Source organism: Chelon labrosus (assembly GCF_963514085.1).
Source record: "Chelon labrosus genome assembly, chromosome: 18".
NCBI lineage: Eukaryota > Metazoa > Chordata > Actinopteri > Mugiliformes > Mugilidae > Chelon > Chelon labrosus.
Genome location: NC_140351.1, coordinates 640416 through 664358, shown reverse-complemented (window position 1 = coordinate 664358; position 23943 = coordinate 640416). Strand labels below are relative to the sequence as shown.

General features: G+C 42.1%; 1 protein-coding gene across 11 annotated transcripts in view; it reads left to right on the top strand.

Annotated features, from left to right (window-relative positions):
- Positions 1–23943, top strand: part of LOC311503225 (uncharacterized protein) — a 300665-nt gene that overhangs the window by 190477 nt on the left and 86245 nt on the right. For all 11 annotated transcript variants that reach the window (XM_084565826.1, XM_084565827.1, XM_084565823.1 and 8 more), the window contains 8 exons: positions 307–480; positions 737–910; positions 4233–4409; positions 11249–11422; positions 18224–18397; positions 18680–18853; positions 21909–22082; positions 22339–22515. In XM_084565826.1, the coding sequence (XP_084421952.1) occupies positions 307–480; positions 737–910; positions 4233–4409; positions 11249–11422; positions 18224–18397; positions 18680–18853; positions 21909–22082; positions 22339–22515 (1398 nt within the window). The remainder of the gene's footprint in view (positions 1–306; positions 481–736; positions 911–4232; positions 4410–11248; positions 11423–18223; positions 18398–18679; positions 18854–21908; positions 22083–22338; positions 22516–23943) is intronic.

The following is a 23943-nucleotide window of genomic DNA, read 5'->3' as shown; positions in this document are numbered from 1 at the left end:
CTTTATTAGCTTTTTATTTATTATTGATTATTTCTGAAAATAACTTGATCCACCTGGCTGAAGAAGATCATTAATTATTCAGCACTATGACAAATGTTCTTTTATATCAGACTGTAGAGGTTTAGATTAGTTTGACTGCAGTTAGGTTTTCTGGAAGTTTACAGAAATGTTATGTTATGAGATTACAGACGTTTCTTCATTTTATATCAAATGTACAGTTGAAATAAGTATTTGTTTTGTATGACTGTGTTGTTGTTCTGTTCAAGCAGGAACTTTGTAAACTCACATCTTTTATTCTTTATTCAGACTGGAGGACTTCATCATGTCAGAGATCAGCTGTAGTTCTCTGGTCTCAGCTCTGAAGTCCAACCCCTCCCGTCTGAAACATCTGGACCTGAGTAACAAGAACCTGAAGGATTCAGATGTGATGCATCTTTGTTATCTTGTGGAGAATTCAGACTGTAGACTGGAGACTCTGAGGTCAGACTCCATGTTTTCTTTGTGTGCTGAGATGAATATGATGGTAAAGTTGTGGTGACTCTAAACTGCTGACATCAGGCTGATATTCTACTGATCCACACTGAGGATCTTCATAAAGTCTGTTTTCTTCTTCTGTGGTTTAGTCCATTGACTGTAGCAGAGCCATGTTGAGCTCCAGATTTCAAACCCTCATAGAAAAAGAAAACTCCTCCACTGGATGATTAATCTACATCTACATCTTTTATTCTTTATTTAGATTGAGGAGCTGCAGGTTGTCAGAGATCAGCTGTTATTATCTGGGACCAGCTCTGAAGTCCAACCCCTCCCATCTGAAACATCTGCACCTGAGTGAAAATAGTCTGGAGAATTCAGGAGTGAAGCAGCTATGTGGTTTTCTGGAGAGTCCAGACTGTAGACTGGAGAAACTGGAGTAAGTTCACTGTCTGTTACTGTTGTAGAATCTAATTGTTCATCCAGAACTTTCCTCCATAAATCTGTAAATATCCTTTAGTTCAAGACAAGTGTTTGTATCAGAAACTGTAGAAAATGTCCACTGTCAGTTGTTAAAGTCAATGAAGCTTAAAGGCTGTTAGGACCAGTGTTTGGAATAACGCCGTTTAAAAGAACGGCGTTAGGTAACGACGTTATTTTTTCAGTAACGGGGTAATCTAACTAATTACTTTTCCCGTCGTTACAACGCCGTTAACGTTACTGGACGTTAAATGCGGTGCGTTACTATGCATTGATTGAATAAACTGTGTAATCCGAACGCACCCCTGGCTCACCGCTAGTGAGGAGGTAGCCAATCAGAGCCAGTGTTTTTACACACATGCCAGCACACGCGCCACACACACACACACACACACACACACACACACACACACACACACACACAACAGCTAAACAGAGATTCGATGAAGCAGTAGAGATGGCGAGTCAGGAGCAATCCGATGAAAAGTTGGCATTTTCAAGGTGGAGATATAAGCACTACTTCAATAAATAAAAAAATTCATTGTGGTCAAAGGGAGGAACGTGCATGTAAGCAACTTTAATTTAATGAAGCATCACGCAACGACACGCATCTACAAAGCTAGTGGCCAAAAACACCGATACCTCCACCACAGATGATAGCTCGCCGTCTAAACCCTATCGAAATATGAATATTATATATATAAATATAATATAAATATAAATACAAAATATATATATATATATATATAAATATGAAAAGTTATGTACAAACACCTGTCTGTTCTACTCATTTCAACTGACTTGTGAAAACTGCTCAAAAAAATCCAAAATTCTTTGACATATAGCAACTTTTTTTTTAACAGTAACGCAAATAGTTACTTTCCCTGGTAACAAGTTACTTTTATTGTAGAGTAATTCAGTTACTAACTCAGTTACTTTTTGGAACAAGTAGTGAGTAACTATAACTAATTACTTTTTTAAAGTAACGTTCCCAACACTGGTTAGGACACAGTAATGCAGGGGAGCTGCCTCTAGGGGGGGCACCAGATGAAACATGTAATGGTGTAGTAGAAGTTATCTTCTTCTACACACTGTATATTAGTGGTGTGTGATACCGCTAGATTTGGTATCGATCTGATACCAAGTAAATACAGGGCCAGTATCGCTGATACCGATACTCTTTAATAATTAAGGTGGATGCATCATCAATCTGAATCAATCTAAATCTGAATGAATTTTCATGACCTTTAAGTGTTTTTGTGATTTGCCTTTTGGATTATTAATTCTTCCTTTCGGGGGTCTGTCGGGGCCAGGGGGCGGGGGATTTTCTCCTCCTCTCTCTGTTTCTGTAGCTCTGTGTTTTCTTTTTTTTTTTTGGAACTTTTTTTTTTCTGACATTTTAAACACTACTGACAGTCATACAAAAACCACACATACGTACACTCTTACTAATACACAAGACAAGGGGGTAGATTAAAAAAGAATTAAAAACAATAAAAAAATAAAAATAAAATAGTAATAGTAATAGATAGTAATAGTAAAATAAAATAAATAAATAATACTAATAGTAATAATTCAGTTTCATTTATAATTATACATCCTTCCAAAAATTATGGTCACACCTCTAAACAACCAAAATATAATAAAACAACATCTTAAAGACAAATTAATGAATTAATTAATCAAAATTAAAAATAATAGAATCAACCAATTTGGATGCTCTAAATCCTCTTTCCCAAACCGAGGGTCGAAGCGCCCTTCTAAACCTTGCCAGCCGACTGTGCGTTACGGTTGAAATTATCTATAAATGGTTGCCAGATCCTGTAGAATTTCCCTTCCTGCTTTTTCAATGAAAATTTTATTTTTTCTAGCTCCAAGTATTTCATAACATCTGCCATAAGATTTGCGTGAGTTGGAGCCATTTTTTGTTTCCAACTGAGTAATATTAATCTACGTGCCAGTAGACTGACAAAAGATATCATATTATGCTCAGCGCTGGTTTTAACTATAGTCGAGTCAATAATTCCTAGAGTTGCCACAAGAGGGTCTGCCTTTATTGGTCTGTGTAAAATCTTTGACAAAGTCTGAAAAATATTATTCCAGTAGTTTGATATCCTTGGGCAACTCCAGAACATATGGCCAATTGATGCCGGTTCAAGTCCGCATCTATCACATGAGGGTTCAATTTCGGGGAATATTTTATGTAGTTATTGTTTGGTCCAATGTAAACGATGTACTATCTTAAACTGCAGGAGGCCATGTCTCACACATATTGAAGAATTGTGAATTTGTGTTAGGGCTGTCTGCCATTGCTCCTCTGTAATCTCCTTGTCTAGGTCTAGGTCAGGCTGATTTCAGATGCTCCATGTTAAGGAGGAATTTGTGGTGATGCCGATGAAGAAGAAGAAGTACTAGAATCCTGTATGTCTTATGCTGAAGGAGTTTATTTAGGCTCATAAGAGGAGAACAGAAGATTCGTCATCACAACATAAGTGCATGAGTTCAATTCAATTCTAAGGGACAAACACTAAAGTTTAGAGTCTTATACTAGAAAGGTGGTTAGTATCAATATTGATGGATACCTGGATGGATCCACCCACCACTACTGTGTATGCACACCAAGCTGAGCCACCTGCTCTGCTCTTTAAAATCCTCAGATGGATCCTCTTTTTTTATCTCTTCCTGAGCCTATGCTCTTTGTTATTTATGTTGTGGCTCGTGTGGAACTTTATTACAATTTCATTCAAATGACTGGCCTTGTCATTTTATTTCCATAACCGCTGTGCTATGATGACGGGTTGTGTTAGCTCCACGCTCATTTAAAGTTGCTGCAATTTTAGTTGAAGCCGTCTGAAAATATTCCAACATTTCCTCCAACTGATCTGCTTTCTGCCTCTGATCCTGAGCCTGTCATCATCCTCTTTGCTCTTTAAAGTGGAAGCTTGTGCTAAATTTGTTCCATTCTATTGAAAATGTTAGTGTTTGACTTTAATTCAAATGTGAGAGCTCATTGTTGTGATGCTGATTATTTTGTTCTATGTGTGTTCTGGTCATTTGAGCAGATTAAACATGCTGCCTTTAATATGGCTATAAAAAAGATGGTTGTGTTTTTAAAGGTGTGGGGGATTGGGGGGGTGTCAACCTGGTTGGGACATAGAAGGGGGGGCACAGCCAAAAAAGTTTGGGAAACGCTGCAGTAATGTTGAGCTGCACATTTAAAACCTGAACACATCTGATTGAATTATTCATCATTTAATCTACATCTTTTATTCTTTATTCAGATTGTGGACCTGCGGTTTGTCAGAGATCAGCTGTTATTATCTGGGACCAGCTCTGAAGTCCAACCCCTCCCATCTGAAACATCTGGACCTGGGTGACAACAACAACCTGAAGGATTCAGGAGTGAAGCAGCTGTGTGGTTTTCTGGAGAGTCCAGACTGTGGACTGGAGACTCTGATGTGAGTTCACTGTCTGTTACTGTTGTAGATCTGATATGTTTAATCACCAACTGAATCTAATTCATGTTCATCCAGAACTTTCCTCCATAAATCTGTAAATGTCCTTTAGTTCAAGACGAGTGTTTGTATCAGAAACTGTAGAAAATGTCCACTGTTAGTTGTTAAAGTCAATGAAGCTTAAAGGCTGTTAGGACACAGTAATGCAGGGGAGCTGCCTCTAGGGGGGGCACCAGATGAAACATGTAATGGTGTAGAACAGTGGTTCCCAACCTTTTCACAGCCCGTACCCCTTCAGACATTTGACCTCCAGCCATGTACCCACCTACTCTCACACACTTGAAGCAGCTAGAAAAAGAAATGTCTGTGAGCCTGACTGGTGGTAGCAGTTGAGGTCTCTCTGGAAGGGCAGTCTATCCTTTTTAGCCATGCTTGTTTCTGGGGGGAAAATATCTCTAGCAAGATATTCTGCTATAATATCAAGAGATTTACAGCTGTCCACCAATCACAGACATTTCAGGGAATCATGTCTTTCTTATTTAGGTGACCTAGCGCTAGCTACATTAGCAGCAAACTGATACATAGCTTTAAAGCCAGTTGTCCTACAATCTAGCTGTTAACATAATTGACTCACATGAAAAACAGTCTTTTGATTTTTCATTTAGGTGGAGAATCAGAAAATGAGATAACAACCCGTATGTGTTTATTCAGTTTCAAAATATAATCAGTCTGAGTTCAGAATCAACTCTTTCACGTACCCCCTACGTCACTCTGGGTACCCCTGGGGGTACACGTACCACAGGTTGGGAATCACTGGGGTAGAAGATGTGCTCACCATGGACGTGTGGTCAGGGGAGTCAGGTGAGGTAGTGCCTCACCTAGCATCATGAAAAGTAATGACAATAAAATAACTTCCACTATTTATCCATTGGTCTGTGATATAAATACATTTTCTGTATGATTCCAGTCATTTCAATCATTTTTATTGTCAGAATCTCTGAATTTAAGTATTTCTTATTTGAATACAGGGAGCGACCATATATGGTCATATAGGGAGAGACACCAGTTGAGGCAGCAGGAAGCCGAGCCTCGGATTGCGCAATCTGCCTGTGGCTAACTGTCTGTATGCCATCAATATATTGGTTGTGTCCATTTTTATCATGTGTCCTAATCTTCCATAGTCTAGTTAATGTATTTCATGTATGAGTGGAACATATTTAGTCTTGTTGATCTGACATTAAACCGCACTGAAAAACAAGGAGATGAGGCAGCCAGTACTTCTGCCTCATGGAAGAAGAATTAAAGTGACAGTGCTCTACTGGAGTCTGTGCAAAACGACTGCATTCAGTGCAGAATGTATCTGTGGTTGGTTGTTGGGGGTCAGGGGCTACAGGGGTCCTCCAGTGTTCAACAGTCTCACAGCCTCCAGGAAGAAGCTGTTCCTCAGTCTGGTGGTCCTGCTCTTGATGCTCCTCAGCCTCCTGCCTGAGGGGAGAGGAACAGGGTGGGTGGAGTCTCTCTGAGGGTGATGGAGGAGGAGGAGACATCGTGGATCCTCACAGACTGTGGCCTGTCTGTTAGGAAGTCCTGGACCCAGTTGCAGAGTGTGGAGCTCAGTCTGAGTGTTGTCAGTTTATGTACCAGGGTCTGTGGTCTGATGGTGTTGAAGGCTGATGTGAAATCCACAAAGAGCATGTGAACATAAGAGTCCTTGTTCTCTAAGTGGGTGAGGGCTGTGTGGACCACAGTAGATATGGCATCCTCTGTGGATCGGTTCTGCCTGTATGCGTACTGGTGCAGGTTCACAGTGACGTCGATGCAGTCCTTGATGTGGGCCATGACCAGTCTCTGGAAGCACTTCATGACTATCAGGGTGAGGGCTACTGGTCGATAGTCATTCAGGCTTGTCACTGTGGACGTTTAAGGAATGAGGATGATCGTGGTGGTCTTCAGGCAGGTGGGGGCCACCGCCTGTTGGAGGGAGGTGTTGAAGATGTCTGTCAGCACCTCAGTGAGCTGGTGTGTGCAGCCCCTCAGCACCTGCCCAGAGATGTTATCTGGACCAGCAGCTTTGTGTGGATTAATCCTCTGGAGGGTCCTCCTCACTTCTGCTGGGGTCACACTGAGGGGCTCTTCTCCTGGTGGAGGGGGGGTGAGTCTGGTGCTGGGGGGGGGTTACCAAAAAAACACAAATATAAAATTTTGAAAAATATATACAAAAGATAACAATACTCTGAAAAAATATAGAGAGAAAGAACTAGAAATAATAATAATAATAATACATTTTATTTAAAAGCGCTTTTCAAGACACTCAAAGACACTTTACATAAAAAGGACATCAAATTAGCAAAACAATGTGAAATATAAAATGAAAAACACAATAAGCTGAGCTAAACATTAAAAGCAATTTTAAAAAGGTGTGTTTTTGTCAGAGAGTTGAAGGTAGGAAGGTCGGTACAGTCGCGGATGTGTTTGGGGAGAGAGTTCCAGAGGGAGGGGGCAGCTGCAGAGAAGACTCTGTCGACCCAGGTTCAATGCTTGGTCTTGAGTGGTGGAGTAAGGAGGTTTGCGTCACATGAACGGAGGCTGCGGGATGGATTGTGGCAACGGAGCAGGTCAGTGAGATAGGAGGGGGCCTGGTTATGGAGGGCTTTGTGTGTGAGGAGGAGGATTTTGAACTGAATACGCTGTGGAACTGGGAGCCAGTGGAGATTCTGGAGGACAGGAGTGATGCGATCACGGGAGCGGGTGTGGGTGAGCAGACGTGCAGCAGAATTTTGGATGTACTGAAGTTTATTTAAAGTTTTGGATGGTGTGCCATAGAGGATGCTGTTGCAATAGTCAATTCTGGAAGTGATGAAGGCGTGAATGAGGGTTTCAGCAGCAGAGAAGGAGAGTGATGGACGGAGTCGGGCAATGTTCTTGAGGTGGAAGAAGGCAGTTCTGGTGATTTGATTGATGTGATGATCAAAGGAGAGGTTACTGTCAAAGATGACTCCGAGGTTGCGGCTGTTGGGGGATGGAGACAGGGTGGAGTTGTCGATGGTGAGGCGGAAACTGTCTGTGGTGTTGTTGAGGGATTTGGGGCCGATAATGATTAGGTCTGATTTGTCACAATTTAGTTTGAGGAAGTTGATCTGCATCCAGGATTTGATGTCAGCGAGGCAATTGGAGAGAGTGGAAAGAGTGGCGGGAGTGATGGAGTTGGTGGAGATATAAAGCTGGACGTCATCAGCATAACAGTGGAAATGGAGACCGTGGTGGCGAATGATGTTGCCAAGGGGGAGCAGGTAAAGTATGAAGAGGAGAGGACCAAACACCGAACCCTGGGGGACACCTTGGGCCAGAGGAACAGTGGAGGAGGTGCAGTTGTTGATGTAGATGAATTGTAGTCGGTCTGAGAGGTATGATTTGCGCCAGGAGAGTGCAGTGCCAGTGATGCTGAGGGAGGACTCAAGGCGGGAGAGGAGAATGGTGTGATTTATGGTGTCGAAAGCTGCAGTGAGGTCCAGGAGGATGAGGATGGTGAGCTGGCCGGAGTCTGCGGAGAGGAGGATGTCATTGGTGACTTTCAGGAGGGCTGTTTCGGTGCTGTGTTGGGAACGGAAACCGGATTGAAATGGTTCGAAGAGGTCATTTGAGCAGAGGTGGGCTTTGAGTTGTGTGGCGACAATACGCTCCAGTATTTCGGACAGAAAGGGGAGATTGGAGATGGGCCGGAAGTTTGACAGGATGTCAGGGTTGAGTCCAGGTTTTTTGAGGATGGGGGTGATAGCAGCCAGTTTGAGTGAACGGGGGACTGAGCCAGACCTGAGGGAGGAGTTGATGATTTCTGTGATGAGTGTGGAGATGGCTGGTAAAGAGTCCTTAATGAGGTGAGATGGGATGGGATCCAGAACACATGTAGAGGTTTTCATGCCTATCATAATTTTGGGCAGCTCCCCTGGTGACACGGGGGAGAACTGAGACAGAGGCTGAGAGGTGAGGAGGGGAGGAGCAGGTGAGGGAGTGGGAGTGCAGGCCGTGGGGGCAGGAGAGGAGGACAAGTTGTTGTAAATGGTGTCGATTTTTGTTTGGAGGAATGAGAGAAAGGAGTTGCATTTGTCAGTGGTGAATGAGTTGGAGGTATTGTCGCTGGGCTTGAGGAGTTTATTTACTGTAGAAAACAGAGCCTTGGGGTTGGTGGAGCCAGAGTGAATGAGGTGAGAGTAGTAGGTGGACCGGGCAGTACTGAGAGCATCCTTGTACTGCTGAAGGTAATCTGTATAGGCTTGTAGATGGACAGTTAAACCGGTTTTCTTGTGAAGTCTTTCAAGCTGTCGTTTTTGTGATTTCATTTTGTGTAGTTCCGGAGTGTACCAGGGGGCAGAGTGGGTGAAGGAGACAGTTTTAGTTTTGATGGGGGCTAGGTGGTTGAGACAGGAGGAGAGTGTTACGTTGTAGAATTTGGTGAGGTCGGAGGGATTGTCAGTTAACAGAGGGGGGGGGGGGGGGGGGCAGATATTTTACTAGCAAGAGAGGCAGAAAGGGCTGAAGGGGAGATGGATTTGAGGTTTCTGAAAGATATTGTCCGTTTATCCTTAGCGGTGGGAATGGGGATGTTGATGTCCATGATGATTGCCATGATGAAATATAAAGACATTCTGTATATACAGTGTGGTTGTGGAATCAACTTTACAAATAAATAGTTGCTGAATCAACTTTACAAATAAATAGTTGCTGAAACTTTGAAGAAAAATACTATGAGTTGGTGAGGTAGTGGTTCGTGTAAAAAGCAGATTAATTATTGTAAAGTTCAGTTGTTATTGACTCAGGCTGGTGTTGTTCAGCCTGATGGCAGCTGGAATGAAGGACCTGTGGTAGCGTTCCTTCTTGCAGCGTGGATGCAGCAGTCTGCTGCTGAAGGAGCTGCTGAGGTCTGAAACAGTCTGATGCAGTGGGTGAGAGGGGTTGTCCATGATTGATGTCAGCTTGGCTAACATCCTCCTCTCACCCACCTCCTCCATGGAGTCCAGAGAGCAGTCCAGGACAGAGCCGGCCCGTCTGACCAGCTTGTTCAGTCTCTTCCTGTCCCTCTCTGAGCTCCCACTGCTCCAGCAGACCACTGCATACAGGATGGCAGAAGAAAGTCCTGAGCAGTGTCCTGCACACTCCAAAAGACCTCAGTCGTCTCAGCAGGTGGAGACGACTTTGGTCCTTCTTGTACAGGGCGTTTGTGTTGTGTGTCCAGTCCAGTTTATTGTTGAGGTGAACACCCAGGTACTTGTAATCCTCCACGACCTCGATGTCCAAGCCCTGGATGTTCACCGGTGCAGTCAGATGTGGTTTCCTACTGAAGTCCATCACCACCACCATGTAGCTGAGGACAGCAGATGTGTAGTCCTCTAGATCCAGCTCTCCCTCACAGACAGCTGCCTCTCTGAAGATCTGCCAGTCTGGAAACAGTCCTGCAGCACAGGGACAGCATCACTGGGCCACACGGTGATGGTCCTCTGTGTTGGTGTGTGGCGTCTGAGCAGGGGACGGTAGGCTGGGACCAGCATGATGGAGATGTGGTGGAGAAGCTGAGGTGGAGGTGGGGGACGGCTCTGTATGCGTCTGTTTTGTTGGTGTAAACACGGTCCAGCGTGTTATTTCCCCGTGTCGCTATGGTGACATGCTGATGGAACTTAGGCAGTGTGTCTGTCAGGTTTACGTGGTTGAAAAACCCACAATCACGTAAAAAGCCTCCGGGTGCTTGTTGTGGAGCGAGCTGATGTTGTTGTGGAGCTCCTTTAGAGCATCGTTAGCATTAGCACCCGGTGGGATGTAAACAGCCATAATAAACACTGCTGTAAACTCAGGAGGCAGATAGTGTGTCTGGCATGTCACAGTCATATGCTCTATCACAGGGGAGTTAGCAGGAACAGGGACAGGATCAGCGTTAGCCTTTAGCCTAGCTAGCAGTCCGCCCCGTTTGCCCCTCTTCTGCTTCCACCCACACCGCTTCCTCTTGCCCTCTGTCCGGTGTGATCTGCTACACCAGTCCAGTGTCCTCAGGAGCTGCAGTCTGCCCAGCAAGACTCTGAGTCTGAGCACTGTTGTTGTTGTTGTTGTTGTTGTTGTTAAAGGAGGAATTGTTCCCTCTCCTTCAGCCCAGGTTCTTTCTACCTATTGGAAAGGTTAGTCTGACTATGAATAGACCACCCGACAACTTCTCTCCAATCAACAGTTTATTTAGCAGCAGAGAATAGGTCCAGAGTCAGCGCTGAGACTTCAGCTTAACTACCTTATGGGTAGAAAAGGAGAAGCCCCCAACTATGTGTGCACACAAGTTTGATTCTATCTGGGCTCCACCCGAGGACAATAGGAGGAGCGCCGCCTTTAGTGGATCAGTAGTTTCCCATGTGTAGCCGAGGCCGGCTCTAACTGGTTTCTACAAGGTGAAATATGAGAGTGTGGTGCATCTGATCTAGTGAGCAAAGCTGCAGCAAAGTGGTCAACAAGCCTGTATCTGGTATGATAGAAGAAGAAGACTTCTTTCTGTTCTGTGCCCTCACATAACTCTTTAATATCCAACGTTGTTGTTGTTGTTGTTGTTGTGGTTGTGGTTGTGGTTGTGGTTGTTTTTGCTGCGCTCGTGGCTGAACCATCCCTTATTTTAATAAGTTCGGTCCAGCTGCACCTTACACGCTTCACACATAAAGAATACTCATTGAGTATACTGGTTGGGACATAGAAGGGGGGGCACAGCCAAAAAAGTTTGGGAAACGCTGCAGTAATGTTGAGCTGCACATTTAAAACCTGAACACATCTGATTGAATTATTCATCATTTAATCTACATCTTTTATTCTTTATTCAGATTGAATCTCTGCAGTTTGTCAGAGATCAGCTGTGATTCTCTGGTCTCAGCTCTGAAGTCCAACCCCTCCCATCTGAAACATCTGGACCTGAGATACAACAAGCTGAAGGATTCAGGAGTGAAGCAGCTGTGTGGTTTTCTGGAGAGTCCAGACTGTAGACTGGAGACTCTGGAGTAAGTTCACTGTCTGTTACTGTTGTAGATCTGATATGTTTAATCACCAACTGAATCTAATTCATGTTCATCCTAGGGCTGAACGATATGGACAGAATTTCATATCTCGATAATTATGCCAGATATCTCGATATCGATACCATTTTTTTTAAAAAGCCCTCTTTCTAGACTGTGTACACGGGTACCATGTCTTTTGCAATGTGGTATGTTATAGCGTCTGTAATGTGTTTATGTCTGGTGGACGTCGACTCATACGGTGTAACGCTACTGAACGCATCAGCAATCAAACTTTGATTGGGCTTCTTTTGGGATGACTGAGAAGTCCCCGGTGTTTCTCTCAATACACTCTTGGTGCAGCACGTGATGGTGTTGTTTCATGTGGTGAAACATGTTTCTTGTGCTATCTTGCTTCGTCGCAATTTTCGCCAAGTGACCAGCACAACACCTCGCTCTGGTTTACATCATCATTTTTAAATCCCAAATACCTCCAAATAATGGGAGATGATTTATGTTTTGGCACCAAATCAGATTTTGCACTAGTGACACGGGAATCAATTGTCGCTCCCATCCCAAGCCCACAAAAATACTCCTGTCATATCCCGATCACCTGACTGCCCCCCAACAAAAATCCTGTCCCGCAAAATCACGAGAGAAAGACTCCCAAATCCCGTCCAGCTCCCTATGTTGTTGTCTAAAGTTGGGTGCACTCACCGCATGGCAGCGTCACTTTTTAATTAAATCTCCCGTTGATTATTTGCTCTGTCCCGTCCCTATGACGTTACCAACAGTGAAACTGACGGGAGTCCCGAAAAGTTGTCACCCTCTATTCTGCACCGCCACCGGCCGCATTATCTTCCACGCTCACTTTACTTTCTTTCTTTTTAATTTCCCCGCTGTGTGTATGTGTGTGTGCGTCTCCGTCTCCGTCTCCCTCACTCCCGCCCTCATATGTTTGTCATTGGTCTATATCGTTTATATCGTTGCTTTTTCGATATTAATATCTTGAATGTTCATATCTAGATATAGATACGATAACGATATATCGTTCAGCCCTAATGACAACACCACTGCAGATAAACACCAGTCTGTTCACATACATGCTAAAATACAGACACACTGAAAGTGTCCGTTTGCCAAATAACAGCATGTTTAAAACGGTATTAGCATGCTAGCTTAGCCCCGTACTTAACTGCACTCTCCACCGTATAGTAACCACCACGTCCTGCTTGTCTCGTTTTATACTACACGGTGAACGTGAGTCCTCTGCACAGTACATTCACTGAACATGCTACACGGATGTTAACAAGACAGTCATTTTAGCGATACAGTTACTAAACGTGAATCAAGTCCTCTGCTTGAGTGGCAGTTCTCTCCGTGTGTACATCACAGTACGTGAACGTGCTGTGCTTAAAGCAGATTCGCTAACTGTTCGTGATTCGCTGATTCTCTGTTCACTCTGTGATTCACGAACCTAGCGAATCTTGCAGTACGTTCGCGACTCATGAGAGGCAGTGCGAACGTGAATCACCAGACTGACTCACCTGTCTGTGTGTAGCAAGTGACACAACACTACAACAGCAGCACGTTCACTAAACGTGAACGCGAGTCCTCCTCCTTTTATATTGCTGAGTTAAGCAAATATTGGAAACTAGGAAAGGCAGGGAGATTAAAAAAAAACACTGCAGCTGCAGCTGATTTTCTGTTACTTTTAAAAACTTCAAATATTTAAATTATTAATGTTTATATTGTGTATTCTCTTAGGTCTAATGCAAATATATGCTGCTCGTCTTGTGCAGTAATATAGACTGAAGACCGAACGCTATGTGCGTGTATTTTTCCAGCCTGTCAAATAAATAAATAAAGTGTATGTGACTAAATGTCTGGTTGTTAAATATGTTTTATTGCACTGAAATGAAAACAAGAAATAATAAAAGTGAGAAATAATAAATAAAAGGCAAAATGACAAACTAAAACTATTATAAATACTTTACAAGTGTCAAACAAATGAAAGATTGTCCTTGTCATCCAAAGATCTTGCCCCTACTCCAGATTTGCATCTGAATATACAAGCTGGCTGATTTTGGATGATCTTATCTGTCACATCTTAAGCTGTAAATGGAGTAACGTTTGCTCAGGCGTCATCAGTCCCTCCCCCCGCCCCGCACGCTTTGCCGAAGATTCCCGAGTGAGTCACAGAACTCGGGCAGTTCCGCTCTCGCCCGACACGCTCACGGCTGAGCTCAACTGAACTGAGAAAAGAAGGAATCAGTTCATGAAGTGATTCCGTTCAGTAAGTTCACTCAAAAGATCGTTCATTGGAACGAATCATTCGCGAACGACACAACACTAAAATTCAGCCTTGCCGATCGTTCAAGAGTTAAGAGAACATATGTCTGTGAGTATTATAAATGCATAGTTATGTGTGTTGCTGTAACCGCTGTTTGTATAAGGTCGCGGTTGTTTGATGTTGCCGCCGCTATGGCGATGCTAGTTCCGTTAGCCTGTCTATGGTGTTTCGCATTGTACATTACCATTAAGCTAGCGGAGATTATTCTTTGTTGTTATAATGTCAGTCTTTACTAGATGTAAAGAGAAGTAAGAGATACTTAGAGATCTCTCTGGTGGCTGTCTGTGAGTGTGTGTGTGTGTGTGTGTGTGTGTGTGTGTGTGTGTGAGAAACGGTTTTAACATACTTTGATGTCACAGAGAGAATACATTCAAAACAGCCATCTGTCACAGATGATTTGCTCTGATAAATATTGAATTGCATTGACTGTGCATCGTGCCACGGTGCATTGTTACTCCACTGTATCCCCTGAGAACTGCAGTGACCCCGTCCTTGCAGGTCACTGACGGGCGAGGGCCTGTTCAACGCTGCTTGCAGCTTTAATTCCATTTGTCTTTATTTTTTCTCACTGGCTACTCTCATGTTGAATGAATGAACTGTGGAGTTGTGACGGCCAACGCTCTCTCTGTCTCATTCTGTCTCTTAACTGCTATAGATTGACATTGGTCCTTTGTCCAGATATGAACCTTATACCTGTGTAAAGAATCCTCATTGAGATATGAAACGTAACCAGTTAGTGTGAAAGCAGCCAACTGATGGAGAATTGAAGCTGTTTCATTGGGTTCATGATTGTAAATGTAGAGGCAGGGATGTGTTTGTCACTTGTCACCAGGGGCAGTGGGTGTGACTGGGGTTGAATGATTGACTAATCCATAGATTCTCAACCGGGGGTCCGCGGACCCCTAGTGGTCCGTGGTGTAATTGCAAGGGGTCCGTGAAAATAAAATATCTTTTAAAAAAGATCCTATGACATTTATACAAAAAGTATTATTTTATTCAAATGTGACTGAGACCTTTATCTACCTAAACTACAGAGGGTAACATGACTATTTTTCTCTAATTCCATCTGTTTCACAAGTGTAATTCATTGTATGTTAATAAGAGATCTCGCACCTGTTTGCATTGTTAAAGTTACTGCATGACGCTGTTAATATAACAGGATCTGCATTCTTTTCAAATTATGAGCCCCCTAGTGTTTCAGTGGGGATACACCATTAATTTCTCAATAATGCTTTTATTGTGAAATATTTGCAGGAAGCTGATGTGGTAAAACTCATGAGATTGTAAGGTTCAGGTTAGTGCCTGATCAAACAAACGAAGATGATGATAAGCAGAGTTACACAAAGAAGAAGAAGAAAAAGAAGAAGACGACGTTTCAACTTGACAACATGGGTTAGGTTTAGTAATGACGATAAAATAAATTATACTATTGATAAAATAAATCATAGGCCTACTATTTGTCCATTGGTCTGATATAAGTTGGTTATAAATGCAATTTCTGTATGATTCCCGTCATTTCGATCATTTTTATAGTCAAAATCGCTGAATTTACCTATTTCTTGTGTGAATATAGAGTGACCATAGGGAGCGACGCGAGTTGAGGCAGCGAGCCGAGCCGAGCCTCGGATTTCGCAGTCACTCACAAACTAGGTTAGGCTCCTTGGCTCGTGCCTGTGGCTAACTGTCTGTATGGCATCAATATATTGGTTGTGTCCATTTTTATCATGTGTCCTAATCTTCCATAGTCTAGTTAATGTATTTCATGTATGAGTGGAACATATTTAGTCTTGTTGATCTGACATTAAACCGCACTGAAAAACAAGGAGATGAGGCAGCCAGTACTTCTGCCTCATGGAAGAGGGCGCTAGTGAGCCACTGCTTCATGCTGTTGCTCTTCTTCTACTCTGAGTCAACTCTACTGTCCAGGTCCATTTATTGGGATCTATTCTTTGTGTGAAAGATAAAAATAGAAGATTGTAAATCTAAACCTTCAGTCAAAACAGGAAGTGGTAAATGATGGAAGATATTCTGTTAAACAGTCTGAATTAAAAATGGATCAGATCATCAGAAGATTTAACAGCTCAATATTAAGATATATATATATATATATATATATTATATATATATATTTGATTAAGGTGATGATTTGGTTTTAAATTCAAATCCATATTTCCATTTGTGCTAACTTTGCTAACTATTTCACGCGAAAATTGTCCGAGTTTAGGGGGACGCAAAATCATTTCTGGAAACTGTATTACTATGCTGTTGTGTTACATTATACCAAGAAGCTACTGCATATGTATGACTTTTTTGTAGAGATGCACCGATTTATCGGCTGGTGACCGGAATCGGCCGATTGTCACGTGATCGGCCATGACCGGAGACCGGCCGGTCAGTCTGACATATGCCGATTTTTTTGCCGGTCAAATGCACTCGCATTTACATCGCGCAACATCAGCATCACACGCGGGCCAGCTGACAGTCTTGCCTGGGCCCGGGACGAGATAATCTTAGACGAACTTCTCTCTCTTTTCTCAGCGGTAGCCTGACTCTGTCCCTCCGCTCCGAGACAGCGGGCCCCTCCCGCATCACTCTCTCTGTCTCCTGACTGCAGCCGGATCTCTCTCCTCTCTGACGGAGCTACCAAACTCAACTGTTTCTGTCAAAGATAACGTGTTGTGTCGGGCTTTTATACAAGCTAATGGACGTTAACATTAGCGCTAGCCTGTTAGGTTACGTTACAAGGCTGGTAAACGTTGGCTGCGCTGTTTCTAACCTACGTCACCACCTTTTTTTAAATATTTGTTAAGAAAATCTTTAAGGCCTATATTTTCTTCTCTTTTCTTTCCTTTTCCGAGCACCGGACTTATGCTGACCGGAAGTTTTGAGCATACTGAACTTCAAATCAAACGGCAACATCAAATTTTGATCAGTGGCCAAACCATTTTTGTGTTGGGGTTGGGGGGGTTCTTGACCACTACTTCAAGGACAATTGGGAAGAAAACAAAAAAAGGCTTTTATGTAACTGAAATATTACATTTTTTTTTCCCTCCAATTGGCCTATTTTAATTTTTTTTTTCCCCACACCAGGAGTAATTTATATAGTTCTATTTTTTATAGTGATATCGATTATCTGTTCAAAAAAACGTTCTATTAAAGAAAAGATAATATTAATATTCTATTAAAGAAAAGAAAAGAAATCTTTGTGTGTGTTGTAAAGTGGTTAGAAAAATGAAATCGGAATCGGCTAAAATCGGTATCGGCAGGTCAAACTCAATGAAAAATCGGAAATCGGAATCGCCGGGAAAATTGTAATCGGTGCATCTCTACTTTTTGGTTCTGGAAGATACAACTGAAAGCTCATATTTGCCCCAAAGACTGAATAAATGCCATAATGCAATTTAAAGTGCAGTTTCTGCTGTTTCTATCAAATTGCACCCCCACCCACCAGATTGGGTGGCGGGGTCCTCAGGGTCGATCAAAAATATGCAGGGGGTCCAGGACCCCAAAAACGGTGAGAACCACTGGATTTTACTGTTGACCTCTTAAGCTATTGTTTCTCATAGTTTAGTCCTGCAAGACCATCTGCATAATAATATAAGAAAAAGTATGTGTTATCAAAAGGATAAAAATAAAGGCCCTTAAATAGCAGTAATGGTTTCATGTTTCCTCCTTGGACTCAGCGTGTCAGACAGAGCTCCACTTTCTCCTCTCAGTGACTAACTTAGTCCTGATAGTCACACTACAGTAAATCTGAGCCACCAACCTCAGCGTACGTTACTGGTGCACACCAAGCTGAGCCACCTGCTCTGCTCTTTAACATCCTCACATGGATCCTCTTGTTTTATCTCTTCCTGAGCCTATGCTCTTTGTTATTTATGTTGTGGCTCGTGTGGAACTTTATTACAGTTTCATTCAAATGACTGGCGTTGTCATTTTATTTCCATAAGCGCTGTGCTATGATGACGGGTTGTGTTAGCTCCATGCTCATTTAAAGTTGCTGCAATTTTAGTTGAAGGCGTCTGAAAATATTCCAACATTTCCTCCAACTGATCTGCTTTCTGCCTCTGATCCTGAGCCTGTCATCATCCTCTTTGCTCTTTAAAGTGGAAGCTTGTGCTAAATTTGTTCCATTCTATTGAAAATGTTAGTGTTTGACTTTAATTCAAATGTGAGAGCTCATTGTTGTGATGCTGATTATTTTGTTCTATGTGTGTTCTGGTCATTTGAGCAGATTAAACATGCTGCCTTTAATATGGCTATAAAAAAGATGGTTGTGTTTTTAAAGGTGTGGGGGATTGGGGGGGTGTCAACCTGGTTGGGACATAGAAGGGGGGGGCACAGCCAAAAAAGTTTGGGAAACGCTGCAGTAATGTTGAGCTGCACATTTAAAACCTCAACACATCTGATTGAATTATTCATCATTTAATCTACATCTTTTATTCTTTATTCAGATTGAATCTCTGCAGGTTGTCAGAGATCAGCTGTGATTCTCTGGGACCAGCTCTGAAGTCCAACCCCTCCCATCTGAAACATCTGGACCTGAGTATGAACGACCTGAAGGATTCAGGAGTGAAGCAGCTGTGTGGTTTTCTGGAGAGTCCAGACTGTAGACTGGAGACTCTGATGTGAGTTCACTGTCTGTTACTGTTGTAGATCTGATATGTTTAATCACCAACTGAATCTAATTCATGTTCATCCAGAACTTTCCTCCATAAATCTGTAAATGTCCTTTAGTTCAAGACGAGTGTTTGTATCAGAAACTGTAGAAAATGTCCACTGTTAGTTGTTAAAGTCAATGAAGCTTAAAGGCTGTTAGGACACAGTAATGTTGAGCTGCACATTTAAAACCTCAACACATCTGATTGAATTATTCATCATTAAATCTACATCTTTTATTCTTTATACAGATTGAGTTACTGCTGGTTGTCAGAGATCAGCTGTGATTCTCTGGTCTCAGCTCTGAAGTCCAACCCCTCCCATCTGAAACATCTGGACCTGAGTTACAACAACCTGAAGGATTCAGATGTGAAGCAGCTTCTTGATCTTAAGAAGAGTCCAGACTATAAACTGGAGACTCTGAGGTCAGACTCCATGTTTTCTTCATGTGCTGAGATGAATATGATGGCAAAGTTGTGTTGACTCTAGGATTGGGCGGTATGAGCAAAATCTTATATCTCGGTACGAGTAATTTCGTATCACGGTAACGGTATATATCGCCGTATGTTTTTTTCCCCTGTGAATTCGATTAGTGGCTTAAAATAACCATACTGTCGCATTTGATTATTTTCCTCTTTTATTTTTATTTGCTCACAGCAGCATAACATTATTTTAAAGAAAATATAATAATATATTAAATAATAAGCCACAAAGAATGTGCAAATGTCTGGTAAACATTGAACTCTAGCATTAACTTAAGCTATAGTGTGTGCAAATGTAAAGACAGAGCTCCAGCTTAATAGGAAATAAAAATAACAAATGAGAAAAAGTATTTTCAAGTTTTACACAAGGTAACAGGTGCATCTTTTGGCTTTCATAATACTGCTTCGCATGTTTTAACTTTAAGTGGTGGAAGAGGTTACCGGTGTTTCCACCTCCAGCAGCAACAGTCGCGCGACACTCTTTGCAGAGTATCACTTTTTGTTCATTGTCGGATTTTCTAAATCCGAAAAAGTTCCACACAACAGACGTAGCGCCCCTTTTCGGAACGAGTTCCTCCTCCTCTTTGTCATGGGTGGGTCGGGCTGCCTCCGTTTCCTCGTGACGTTCACTCTCCGCCTCCGCCATGATTGTTATCACTCAGGTAAAGCTGTTTCTTCTTCGTCGTGCTCATGCAACCACGCCAAGCAGTCTGCTGCAGTGCCTGCAGTGCCCCATGTGTCGAGGCGGTGTAATTACAGTGACTCAGAGAGATGCCGCAGACATCTGCTTTTTCTTCGGTATAAACGGTATTGCAAAATCTCTACCGGGAGACACTTTTATACTGACACACGGTATAATACCCTCGTACTGCCCAACCCTAGTTGACTCTAAACTGCAGACATCAGGCTGATATTCTACTGATCCACACTGAGATCTACATCTGAGATACTTGTCTTTTTGTTGAGGAGCACTGTTCAAACAGATGTATAAAATGGTTTTCTGTATTTGTAGGTTCTTTTCGTATATTTTTCCAATCTGTATTTTTTGTAACATAATGTCTAATTTGTAAATATCTATATAGATCACTTGAAGGCAAGGCAAACTTGTTGTGAAAAGGATTTAAATATATGCCCATCTAGGAGTTGATTTATTATCATCAGACCAGTCTCCTACAGCTCCCTTTAGTTGTTTTTTGACTAAATTTCAGACCTTCAGTGTTTGCACGATCCATAAATGATTGATTTTAGGTTTTTCTGAGGTTATGAGGTATGGTGTTTTGTTCCATAGAGACCCAACTGGTCTATAAGTCCCCGACAGCCCATGCCACCACTGCTCCCAGCTAGGCTGCCCAGTAGTAAAGTTTTAGATTAGGTAGGTCTAGGCCTCCTTTCTCTTTTGCTGACATTAGTATTTTCAACCCTATTCTTGGCCTTTGGTTTTGCCAAATTAATTTTGATATTAATTTTTCTAATAACTTAAATATGGATTGTGGTAATAATACAGGATAGCCAAGATATCTGAATCCCTGATTGGATCTTCTGAAAGAGACCAGGTGATCTAACTGAGATGGCCAGTCCCCTACAATCATCATGGTTTCAGATTTGTTCATATTAACCTTATAGCCCGACACCCTGCTGTACTCAACATTATGTAGGAGAGAGACGACAGAAGTAATAGGATCTTCCAAAAATATTAATACATCATCTGTGAAATTATCTGCGAAATTATCTGCGAGATTATCTGCAAGTAATCATGGTCAAAGAATATCGGCTCTGCTTTGTAGAGGATCTGTCTTTGGCTCCAGGCTTGTCTTAGAATAGCGTCCTTCACGGAGTAATCCAGAAACTTCACAATCAGTGATCTCAGAGTGGCAGTGGGGTTCTTTGGCTTGGCTGTTAGGGATCGGTGGGCTCTCTCTATTTGTAGATTCACTTCAGGCATCGGTTGAAGGACTGATTGAATTAGCTCCTTCACAAAAGCCTTCGCATCCTTTCCTTCACTCCCTTCAGGCACCCAGTAGAGGCGGAGCTCAGTTTTAAGCTGCTGCCTCCAACATGGTGTCACCAGAAGTCCTCTATAAACTGTTTAATAATTATATTTTCATACTTTACTAATGATCAGTTTATCTTTTATAAATTAAATATTGAAGTGTTTACAGTATTTATTTAGTAGTTATCAGTGGTTCATAAGAACATTTAGAAAGTGTCAGTAAATGATGAATAAACTCTTTAAATGTACATTAATTCATCTTATTATTTACACATGTACTAATAGTTACTGAGTGTGTTAGTAGCTGTTTTAGAAACCTGTAATTCATGATTAATTCAGGTCGTTATTAAACATTTAGAGGCTGTTAATGAACTATTTGTGTGAGTTCATCTAAAGTGAGGACTATCTATGACTAGTGAAGCTTTGATAGAGGAGATTTAAAGGTTCAGTTATCTTCTCAACAGAACAACACAGAGGAATACAAAACAGAAATATTTATTTCAACAGTTCTAGAGTTAGGTGAGAGTTCTCCATCTCATAAACACACAGCTGTGATGTTCCTTTGTTTCACTCTGATGACGTTTCCATGCAGAACTTTCCTCCGTCTATTTATTAGGTTTGAAAGACGCAGCGTCAACAGCAACAGTCAGATCTCAAAGTAGCTGGACAACACTGTGAAATCACCACCATCTAAAGTCATTACTTTATTAGCTTTTTATTTATTATTGATTATTTCTGAAAATAACTTGATCCACCTGGCTGAAGAAGATCATTAATTATTCAGCACTATGACAAATGTTCTTTTATATCAGACTGTAGAGGTTTAGATTAGTTTGACTGCAGTTAGGTTTTCTGGAAGTTTACAGAGATGTTATGTTATGAGATTACAGATGTTTCTTCATTTTATATCAAATGTACAGTTGAAATAAGTATTTGTTTTGTATGACTGTGTTGTTGTTCTGTTCAAGCAGGAACTTTGTAAACTCACATCTTTTATCCTTTATTCAGACTGGAGGACTTCATCATGTCAGAGATCAGCTGTAGTTCTCTGGTCTCAGCTCTGAAGTCCAACCCCTCCCGTCTGAAACATCTGGACCTGAGTAACAAGAACCTGAAGGATTCAGATGTGATGCATCTTTGTTATCTTGTGGAGAATCCAGACTGGAGACTGGAGACTCTGAGGTCAGACTCCATGTTTTCTTTGTGTGCTGAGATGAATATGATGGTAAAGCTGTGGTGACTCTAAACTGCAGAGATCAGGCTGATATTCTACTGATCCACACTGAGGATCTTCATAAAGTCTGTTTTCTTCTTCTGTGGTTTAGTCCATTGACTGTAGCAGAGCCATGTTGAGCTCCAGATTTCAAACCTTCATAGAAAAAGAAAACTCCTCCACTGGATGATTAATCTACATCTACATCTTTTATTCTTTATTCAGATTGAAGAGCTGCAGTTTGTCAGAGATCAGCTGTGATTCTCTGGGACCAGCTCTGAAGTCCAACCCCTCCCATCTGAAACATCTGGACCTGGGTTACAACAACAACCTGAAGGATTCAGGAGTGAAGCAGCTGTGTGGTTTTCTGGAGAGTCCAGACTGTAGACTGGAGACTCTGATGTGAGTTCACTGTCTGTTACTGTTGTAGATCTGATATGTTTAATCACCAACTGAATCTAATTCATGTTCATCCAGAACTTTCCTCCATAAATCTGTAAATGTCCTTTAGTTCAAGACGAGTGCTTGTATCAGAAACTGTAGAAAATGTCCACTGTTAGTTGTTTAACGTCAATGAAGCTTAAAGGCTGTTAGGACACAGTAATACAGGGGAGCTGCCTCTAGGGGGGGCACCAGATGAAACATGTAATGGTGTAGAACAGTGGTTCCCAAACTTTTCACAGCCCGTACCCCTTCAGACATTTGACCTCCAGCCATGTACCCACCTACTCTCACGCACTTGAAGCAGCTAGAAAAAGAAATGTCTGAGAGCCTGACTGGTGGTAGCAGTTGAGGTCTCTCTGGAAGGGCAGTCTATCCTTTTTAGCCATGCTTGTTTCTGGGGTGGAAAATATCTCTAGCAAGTATAGTTATAATGTCAAGAGATTTACACCTGCCCACCAATCACAGACATTTCAGGGAATCATGTCTTTCTTATTTAGGTGACCTAGCGCTAGCTACATTAGCAGCAAACTGATACATAGCTTTAAAGCCAGTTATCCTACAATCTAGCTATTAACATAATTGACTCACATGAAAAACAGTCTTTTGATTTTTCATTTAGGTGGAGAATCAGAAAATGAGAAAACAACACGTATGTGTTTATTCAGTTTCAAAATATAATCAGTCTGAGTTCAGAATCAACTCTTTCACGTACCCCCTACGTCACTCTGCGTACCCCTGGGGGTACACGTACCACAGGTTGGGAATCACTGGGGTAGAAGATGTGCTCACCATGGACGTGTGGTCAGGGGAGTCAGGTGAGGTAGTGCCTCACCTAGCATCATGAAAAGTAATGACAATAAAATAACTTCCACTATTTATCCATTGGTCTGTGATATAAATACATTTTCTGTATGATTCCAGTCATTTATGACCATATATGGTCATATAGGGAGAGACACCAGTTGAGGCAGCAGGAAGCCGAGCCTCTGATTGCGCAATCTGCCTGTGGCTAACTCTCTGTATGGCATCAGTATATTGGTTGTGTCCATTTTTATCATGTGTCCTAATCTTCCATAGTCTAGTTAATGTATTTCATGTAGGAGTGCAACATATTTAGTCTTGTTGATCTGACATTAAACCGCACTGAAAAACAAGGAGATGAGGCAGCCAGTACTTCTGCCTCATGGAAGAAGAATTAAAGTGACAGTGCTCTACTGGAGTCTGTGCAAAACGACTGCATTCAGTGCAGAATGTATCTGTGGTTGGTTGTTGGGGGTCAGGGGCTACAGGGGTCCTCCAGTGTTCAACAGTCTCACAGCCTCCAGGAAGAAGCTGTTCCTCAGTCTGGTGGTCCTGCTCTTGATGCTCCTCAGCCTCCTGCCTGAG